The sequence below is a fragment of the Oncorhynchus mykiss genome, chromosome 18, assembly GCF_013265735.2.
Source record: "Oncorhynchus mykiss isolate Arlee chromosome 18, USDA_OmykA_1.1, whole genome shotgun sequence".
NCBI lineage: Eukaryota > Metazoa > Chordata > Actinopteri > Salmoniformes > Salmonidae > Oncorhynchus > Oncorhynchus mykiss.
The window spans coordinates 8,971,119-8,980,926 of record NC_048582.1 but is presented as its reverse complement, the minus strand read 5'-3'; the positions used below and the strand labels follow the sequence as shown (position 1 = coordinate 8,980,926).

The 9,808-nt window shown below is 45.2% G+C and overlaps 1 protein-coding gene across 1 annotated transcript; it reads left to right on the top strand.

The window, feature by feature from the left end:
* The first annotated feature begins 368 nt into the window (after positions 1–368).
* On the top strand, positions 369–5,008 carry LOC110495380 (alpha-crystallin A chain). Its single transcript, XM_021570606.2, has 3 exons — positions 369–774; positions 2,448–2,570; positions 3,975–5,008. The coding sequence occupies exons 1-3, from the start codon at positions 577–579 to the stop codon at positions 4,185–4,187; spliced, it is 534 nt and encodes a 177-aa protein (XP_021426281.2). The 5' UTR covers positions 369–576; the 3' UTR covers positions 4,188–5,008.
* Positions 5,009–9,808: the final 4,800 nt, after the last annotated feature.

The window sequence follows — 9,808 nt, the reverse complement described above, 5'->3', positions numbered from 1 at the left end:
TTCAATACCATTCTATTTATTCTTTCCAGCGATTACTATGAGCCAGTCCTCCCATATTAAGGTGCCACCAATCCATTTATTTTCACCCCTGACCTCCTGATTCTCTCTCCATCTCCCCCTTTTCCTCACCCTCTTCCTCACCCTCTTCCTCACCCTCTCCACAGGCTTGTTTTGTCAGAGCCTTGTCGTCCGGTTGGCGCTGGCACAGGTCCCGCCACGTTACGAGGGCCAGGCTGTAGCTGGACGGGCCAGCGGGCACTCCACCCACCGATTCTGCTGACTGAGCCCGTCCCACCATGAGATAATGCCATTCCACAGAGATCCGCACTAAAGCCCCTCTTTTCTGCCCCACAGGTATATAAAGAGGGGGCGGCTGCAGAGGAGAGGACACGCACCACTTGGGACCCCTACTCCTCTCAACTAGTACTGCTACTACTACCTCTAGTCCTCCCTCACGCCTCTCTCTCTCTACTCCTAACAGAACACAGGCACTAGCGAGCCGAGCTAAAGCAGAGCAGCAGGAAACCGTCTGTATTGAGTTTGGGCCCGTCGAACTAAAACCTAACCTACGCTAGTATGGATATTGCCATCCAGCATCCCTGGTTCAGACGTGCCATGGGCTCCATGTATCCTGCTCGTCTCTTTGACCAGTTTTTCGGGGAGGGCATGTTCGACTATGACCTGTTCCCCTACGCTGCCTCCACCATCAGCCCCTACTACAGACAGTCGCTGTTCCGCAACTTCCTGGACTCCACCAACTCTGGCATGTCTGAGGTAACAACTAACCTGTTCAACCTGACCGATTGATCACTGTGCTCAGCATTGGAAGTGTTCAGTCTGGTTTACCAGGCTAACCTGCTCCGTCCTCTGGGGAAGAATAGGATTCACTAAGACCTATTCATTCACCATCATTCTAAATCTGTAGTCCCTTTAGTTGAGTTCAAACTACCCAAATGTATGATTTGCATGTTTCTTGTTGTCTATCTTTATGGATAGAAAGCAGACTTGGTTGTCAGTGTTTGATGGGGAAAGATGTAATACTTCATAGACAGATGTTGTCCTGGCTAACAGAGAGAGCTTGTGTGACCTTGGGGGAATCGAATCATCCCCAGTAAAATAAAAAAAATAAGGGTAAAATGAATCAATTGAAGCCGAGTTATTAGGGCCATGATGCATTGGTTACATCCTCTACAGTTTCATTGGTTGAACAGTATGCTGTTTTCCTATAAAAAAAGAGGATTCGCAAAATGGACTGAGATTGGACAGATTTGACTCGTACTGTAATTGGCCCTAAGGTGGTCTATGTGTACATATCTTTCACAGAGAAACTCAATGTATTTCATCTAGGAGGCCTTCACTGAATTCATTACTAATACAGGGAGATGTAACAGTTATAGAGAAGAGAAAGAGTGGGGGAGACAAGGACATGACCCTGGGGAAGTCGCTATACTAAATCAGAGAGAAGCAGTAGCACTAGCCATATTTCTTATTGAATGGCTATGACAGCAGTAGCGCTAGCCATATCTGTTAGTGAATGGCTATGACAGCAGTAGCGCTAGCCATATCTGTTATTGAATGGCTATGACAGCAGTAGCACTAGCCATATCTCTTAGTGAATGGCTACGACAGCAGTAGCACTAGCCATATCTGTTAGTGAATGGCTATGACAGCAGTAGCGCTAGCCATATCTGTTAGTGAATGGCTATGACAGCAGTAGCACTAGCCATATCTCTTATTGAATGGCTACGACATCCTGCTATCCTATACCGCTGTAGTAGATGTTGCTGATTGTCATAAGAGAGTACAGAGAACAGAGGTCAAATACCCCTACTACTGGATCTGTAAACAACGATCAGAAGTGCATTTTGCAGTTTGCAAGACTATTGCAAGTATGTTGAAAATGAGCGGCAAATGGAATGCACTGATCTTGAGTGATTCTCAGCAGGGAAGAGCTCAGAGACTGCTGCAGTGTTATCAACCAAGTCTAAACCAAGTCTAAACCAAGTCTAAACCAAGTCTAAACCATGTCTAAACCAAGTCTAAACCAAGTCTAAACCATGTCTAAACCAAGTCTAAACCAAGTCTAAACCAAGTCTAAACCAAGTCTAAACCATGCTCTGTCCTGCCCATAATATACGGACTCATTCCATTACTAGCTCGAACTGCATTTCAACGTGGGTTATATGCCAGGATATCAGAATTCCGATGTCCAAACAACATGTAGTGTTTTGGTGACTAGTGACACACATTTTGTTTTGCAGCACCTATACTCACTTCAGAAATGGATCTTCTTCATATCTCTCTGAGATATGACTCCATGACAACATATAGAACTGAACTGATATGGGGGAAAAAAATACATTTCAGAAGATGAGCGTCACTGTGGTTACCAGGTTCCCGCCACCCGTGACCTTTAACCTTCAACCCCTTTCCCTCTTTCTCTCCAGGTGAGGTCCGACAGGGACAAGTTCTCGGTCTTCATGGATGTGAAGCACTTCTCTCCTGATGAACTCAACGTAAAGGTGACTGATGACTATGTGGAGATCCAGGGAAAGCATGGAGAGAGACAGGTGAGACCTCCCACCATCGGGTGACCACCTGGTTGGATGGGTTAAGATTCCATCCCATCTAAGCAGCACACACCCTAATCTCTCTGGACGGACAGGCTGAGCTAGTTCAAAACTACCACTGTGACTTGTGGTAGTACACCCACTCCTGAGTTCAAACACAATCCCTCTACTATGGCTTGGAACACCAACGCCTGGTTTCTGACATGTGCACATATATATCAGTGGGGGCTGCTGACGGGAGGACGGATCATAATAATGTCTGGAACTGAGCCAATAGAATGGAATCAACACCATGGAAACCATGTGTTTGATGTATTTGATACCATTCCACTGATTCCACTCCTGTCATTAGCACGAACCCATCCTCCACAATTACCAACCTCCTGTGACATACTGTCTATACTGTACATGTATAGTGTGAGTGCCTGCACGCCTGTCACATGGAAACACCCTGTGGCAGTAGTTGAAGCAATAAGCGCACCAGATACTGTCATCACTGTGCTTTCCAGGTCAGTGCATTCATCCTTAGGCAGGTTGCTCCTTCCAGCTACCTAGACAGAGCCACTGCTACAACAACCAGCTTTAACCAGCCACGTCCTCAAAGAGATGCTAACAAGATGTGTTATTAGATTCAACATTTTGAGTCAGAGGAGAATTTCTCAACCTAATTAATGTGTGTCGAGCACACACACCCACCCACAGCCTTGTTTTGTTTATTCTGGGAATTGGTCGGCTTACGCGCATTGCCCCTCACACGAATTCAATTCAACCCTTTTCTAGGCCCATGTTCAGCCAGGATGAAGTCCAACAACCAAGCAGTTACGTGTCCTCAGATGAAACTATACACACTGGGAAAAACATCTCCAATGATAGGGATTCCTACATAAACAATGGGACACATTGTTTGGGATCATTTCATTTTCTGGGGCCACGCGGTGACACAGAACAAATGTGATGTATGTTAGTCATAGAGGTGAACGTGACCCACAATGTTTTGAGTTTTCCTTTGTAAGAGTTAAGAGTCATTAAATTAGATTACAATATGCTACTTATGCTACTCTTTTCTCTCTCTTCTCTTTCTCTCTCTCTCCTCTCTCTCTCTCCTCTCTCTCTCCCTCGTCATTTATTTTCATTCTGGATGTTAGTGGCCTCCAGGGACAGGCTGAGTGGGGGAGCCATTGTAACTAAGGAACGTTTTGCTTTCTCTCACGTCCTTTCTGCGTCATTCCCAGCAGCCGCACATGTTTTTTTCCTAGAGTGCTGAATTCCTATGGTTAGGCCTGTGTCTGACAGTGTGAAGGGATAATGATTTAAAAAGCACCATAAAAAACGTCCATCATAAAGTGTTGAACTTGGACACTACATCGTTACTCTCATCCTCATTTGTCTCTCTCTTGTCTCCAGGACGACCACGGTTACATCGCACGTGAGTTCCACCGCCGTTACCGCCTCCCCTCCAGCGTGGACCAATCGGCTATCTCCTGCACACTGTCCACCGACGGCCTCCTGACCCTTTGTGGCCCAAAGGTCACCGGTGGCGGTGGTGACCTCGGCCGTGGCGACCGCAGCATCCCCGTCACCCGCGACGACAAGACTAACGCTGCCCCCTCCTCTTAAGAAGACGGGCGTGCTGCCGGCTGGGTGGCACTGGGGATGCGGGGGGTGTCAAAGGGCGGAAGGGGGCATGCAGGGGGGGGGGGCTTCTCTTCCAAATAAAGCAGCCGTGTGGCTGGGGCAGGGTGCGGGGGGCTGAACAACACATTCCTTTACCCCCAAAGTCTCCCCACCCCCTCGCCCCTCCCCTCACCACCCTACCCCAATCCCTCTCTCCCTGACTCCACACTTAGAAGATATCAGTGTATTTCTAGTCTAATATCTTCTCCTTTTTTAGACTACGCTAGACTATTATGGCAATATTAATATTCTGCCTCTGATTATGACTCATGACCCATGAGGATGGATAAAGAGAGGGATGGTTGGGGCTTGGGGGGGACAACAAAAACAAAAGGATTTAAGAGAGGGTCACATGACTTAACCCTGGCTTTCTACTTCCTGTGTAAACAAACAACAAATCGGTCACCCCAGGGGTACCGTGGGTAATATTTCACCCAGTGAGGAAGCTGCCGTCTTTCTCCTGGCTGTACTGAAGGGCTTTACTGAGCAACTCTTTCTAAGAGAAAGAGAGGGAGGGAGGATAGGGGGGAGTTAGGGTTAAGTGCGTACCATTGTCTGGTCCTATAGGACTGCTGTAGTACTGAAAAGGGCTTCCATCATTGGGCTTATACCACCACCTGGCTTTTTTCCATTCCTATGTCGCGACTTTTTCTCTCTTGTCCTTTGAGTATTTCCTGTCCTGTAGCGTTAGCCCTGTTCAGCTGATATCTGCTCACTACCTGAGAAGTAGAAACAATAAAACTGTAATATTAACCAAGAAGCAACCCCTTGTCTGTACGTTCTCTGTTTCATCAAGTATTCATTGGATGTGAACGTATCCGTTGCGCAGGTCAACCGAAAAGCTAATGAGCAAAACTAGACCACATATTCATTGTAATAGAGGTGAGTGTTTACTCTCTAAGAGCTGTGATTAATCTTATCCTCTTCTTAATCAGTCACCTAAATAAGTATGAAATAAGTGGCACGAGAGCAAAAGAGCAAAAGGGTAAGACAGAGAGAGAGACTGAGACAGAGAGAATGAGACAGAGAGAGTGAGACAGAGAGACAGACAGAGAGAATGAGACAGAGAGACTGAGACAGAGAGAATGAGACAGAGAGAGAGAATGAGAGAGAGAGAGAGAGAGAGAGAGAATGTGAGAGAGAGACTGGGAAAGAGAGAGACTGGGACAGAGATAATGAGACAGAGAGAGAATGAGAGAGAGAGAGACTGGGAAAGAGAGAGACTGGGACAGAGAGAGAATGAGAGAGAGACTGGGACAGAGAGAAACTGGGACAGAGAGAATGAGACAGAGAGAGAGAATGAGACAGAGAGAGAGAGAGAATGAGACAGAGAGAGAATGTGAGAGAGAGACTGGGAAAAAGAGAGACAGGACAGAGAGAATGAGACAGAGAGAGAATGTGAGAGAGAGACTGGGACAGAGAGAGACTGGAGACTTTCTTGGGGACCTGAATATTGACTGGTTTTCATCAAGCTGTCCAGTCAAGAGGAAGCTTCTCAATGTAACCAGTGCCTGTAATCTGGTTCAGGTTATTAATCAATCTACCTGGGTGTTTACAAACACTACAGGAACAAGATCATCCACATGTATCAATCACATTTGTACTAATACTGTAAAACTTTGTTCTAAAGCTGTAAATGTGCCCATTGGATGCAGTGATCACAATATAGTGGCTATATCCAGGAAAGCCGAACAGCTGGGCCTAAAATAATGTATAAGAGATCATACACAAGATTTTGCTGTGACTCTTATGTGGATGATGTAAAAAACAAAATGGTTGATCTGATTTTTTATTTTTATTTCACCTTTATTTAACCAGGTAGGCTAGTTGAGAACACCTTTATTTAACCAGGTAGGCTAGTTGAGAACACCTTTATTTAACCAGGTAAGCTAGTTGAGAACAAGTTCTCATTTGCAACTGCGACCTGGCCAAGATAAAGCATAGCAGTATGAGCAGACAACACAGAGTTACACATGGAGTAAACAATTAACAAGTCAATAACACAGTAGAAAACAAAGGGGGAGTCTATATACAATGTGTGCAAAAGGCATGAGGTAGGCGAATAATTACAATTTTGCAGATTAACACTGGAGTGATAAATGATCAGATGGTCATGTACAGGTAGAGATATTGGTGTGCAAAAGAGCAGAAAAGTAAATAAATAAAAACAGTATGGGGATGAGGTAGGTGAAAATGGGTGGGCTATATACCAATAGACTATGTACAGCTGCAGCAATCGGTTAGCTGCTCAGATAGCTGATGTTTGAAGTTGATGAGGGAGATAAAAGTCTCCAACTTCAGCGATTTTTGCAATTCGTTCCAGTCACAGGCAGCAGAGTACAGGAACGAAAGGCGGCCAAATGAGGTGTTGGCTTTAGGGATGATCAGTGAGATACACCTGCTGGAGCGCGTGCTACGGATGGGTGTTGCCATCGTGACCAGTGAGCTGAGATAAGGCGGAGCTTTACCTAGCATGGACTTGTAGATGACCTGGAGCCAGTGGGTCTGGCGACGAATATGTAGCGAGGGCCAGCCGACTAGAGCATACAAGTCGCAGTGGTGGGTGGTATAAGGTGCTTTAGTGACAAAACGGATGGCACTGTGATAGACTGCATCCAGTTTGCTGAGTAGAGTGTTGGAAGCCATTTTGTAGATGACATCGCCGAAGCCATCTAACATTACAGCTCCCACAATCGTCTTATTATCAATTTACATGTTGAGTGCCCTTTTCTATAAGCATGCTGAAAGACTGTTAATTTGTTTACAGAGAAATAGCATTGTATTTGGTCAAACACAATTCTTTCCAACCGTTTGCTAATTGTTGGCAGCCAGCTGATTGGTCTGCTGTTAGAACCAGTAAAACTGCTTCACCACTCTTGGGTAGCGGAATGACTTTGGCTTCCCTCCGGGCCTGAGGACAAAGACTTTCCTCTAGGCTCAGATTAACGATATGACAGATAGGAGTGGTTTAGAGTCAGCTACTATCCTCAGTAGCTTCTTTATATCATTGATCTTGGCTTCATAATACAGTTTCTTCTTCTTTTTGTTGAGTTCATTCACATCATTTCTCAATTTGCAGTAAGTCAGCCAGTCAGATGTGCAGTAATTCAGCCAGTCAGATGTGCAGTAAGTCAGCCAGTCAGATGTGCAGTAAGTCAGCCAGTCAGATGTGCAGTAAGTCAGCCAGTCAGATGTGCAGTAAGTCAGCCAGTCAGATGTGCAGTAAGTCAGCCAGTCAGATGTGCAGTAAGTCAGCCAGTCAGATGTGCAGTAAGTCAGCCAGTCAGATGTGCAGTAAGTCAGCCAGTCAGATGTGCAGTAATTCAGCCAGTCAGATGTGCAGTAAGTCAGCCAGTCAGATGTGCAGTAAGTCAGCCAGTCAGATGTGCAGTAAGTCAGCCAGTCAGATGTGCAGTAATTCAGCCAGTCAGATGTGCAGTAAGTCAGCCAGTCAGATGTGCAGTAAGTCAGCCAGTCAGATGTGCAGTAAGTCAGCCAGTCAGATGTGCAGTAAGTCAGCCAGTCAGATGTGCAGTAATTCAGCCAGTCAGATGTGCAGTAAGTCAGCCAGTCAGATGTGCAGTAAGTCAGCCAGTCAGATGTGCAGTAATTCAGCCAGTCAGATGTGCAGTAAGTCAGCCAGTCAGATGTGCAGTAAGTCAGCCAGTCAGATGTGCAGTAAGTCAGCCAGTCAGATGTGCAGTAAGTCAGCCAGTCAGATGTGCAGTAATTCAGCCAGTCAGATGTGCAGTAAGTCAGCCAGTCAGATGTGCAGTAAGTCAGCCAGTCAGATGTGCAGTAAGTCAGCCAGTCAGATGTGCAGTAAGTCAGCCAGTCAGATGTGCAGTAATTCAGCCAGTCAGATGTGCAGTAAGTCAGCCAGTCAGATGTGCAGTAAGTCAGCCAGTCAGATGTGCAGTAAGTCAGCCAGTCAGATGTGCAGTAAGTCAGCCAGTCAGATGTGCAGCCAGACTTATTAGCCACTCCTTTTGCCCCCATCTCTTTCAACTATACAGTTTTTAAATTTCTCTTCAATCCATGGAGCCTTAACAGTTCTAACAGTCAGTTTCTTAACAGGTTCATGTTTATCAATAATTGGAAGAAGACATTTCATAAATTCATCAAGTGCAGCGTCTGGATGCTCCTCATTAATCACACCAGTTTTACTGGTTCTAACAGCTGACCTATCAGCTGGCTGCCAACAATTAGCAAACGGTTGGAAAGAATTGTGTTTGACCAAATACAATGCTATTTCTCTGTAAACAAATTAACAGTCTTTCAGCATGCTTATAGAAAAGGGCACTCAACATGTAAATTGATAATAAGACGATTGTGGGAGCTGTAATGTTAATGCAGCCTTTGATATTATTGACCATAATCTGTTTTCAACCTCTGCCATATTGTGGATTCAGAGCTATCTTTTTAATAGAAGTCAGAGGGTTTTCTTTAATGGAAGCTTCTCTAATGTCAAACATGTAAAGTGTGGTGTACCGCAGGGCAGCTCTCTAGGCCCTCTACTTTTTCTATTTTTACCAACGACCTGCCACTGGCATTAAACAAAGCATGTGTGTCCATGTATGCTGATGACTCAACCATATATGCATCAGCAACCACAGCTAATGAAGTCACTGAAACCCTTAACAAAGAGTTGCAGTCTGTTTTGGAATGGGTGGCCAGTAATAAACTGGTCCTGCACATCTCTAAAACTAAGAGCATTGTAATTTGGTACAAATCATTCCCTAAATTCTAGACCTCCGCTGAATCTGGTAATGAATGGTGGGGCTGTTGAACATGTCGAGGAGATTAAATTACTTGCCGTTACTTTAGATTGTCAACTGTCATGGTCAACATGTAGATTGTAGATTCAATGGTTGTAAAGATGGGGCGGTGTCTGTCCGTAGAGATGCTCTGCTTTTTTGACACCACACTCCAAAAAGCAAGTTCTGCAGGCTCTAGTTTAATCTTATCTTGATTATTGTACAGTCATATGGTCAAGTGCTGCAAGGAAAAGACCTAGTTAAACTGCATCTGGCCCAGAACAGAGCGACATGTCTTACTCTTCATTGTAATCAGAGGGAAGATATAAATATAATATATAAATGCATGCCAGTCTCTCTTGGCTAAGATTTGAGGAGAGACTGACTGCATCACTTCTTCTTTTTAGAAAATCCCAAATTGTTTGCATCGTCAATTTACACACAGCTCTGACACACACACTTACCCCACCAGACATGCCACCAGGGGTCTTTTCACAGTTCCCAAATCCAGAACAAACTCAACAAAATGTACAATATTATATAGAATCATTATTGCATGAAACTTGTGTTGTCTCTTCCGCATTTGACCCAACCCCTCTGAATCAGAGAGGTGCGAGGGGGGGGCCTTAATCAACATCCACGTCATCGCGCCCGGAGAACAGTGGGTTAATTGCCTTGCTCAGGGGCAGAATGACTCATTTTCACTTTGTCAGCTCGGGGATTTGATCCAGCAACCAAGGCAGTATGACAGATTTGTACCATGTCAGCTCGGGGATTCGATCCAGCAACCTTTCGGTTACTGGCCCA

Bases quoted from the DNA above. Each gene is read 5' to 3' on its own strand.
- LOC110495380 (XM_021570606.2), top strand. From the start codon at position 577: ATGGATATTGCCATCCAGCATCCCTGGTTCAGACGTGCCATGGGCTCC. The intron at 775-2,447 runs GTAACAACTAAC...CTTTCTCTCCAG, and splicing joins CCAACTCTGGCATGTCTGAG to GTGAGGTCCGACAGGGACAA. The intron at 2,571-3,974 runs GTGAGACCTCCC...TCTTGTCTCCAG, and splicing joins GAAAGCATGGAGAGAGACAG to GACGACCACGGTTACATCGC.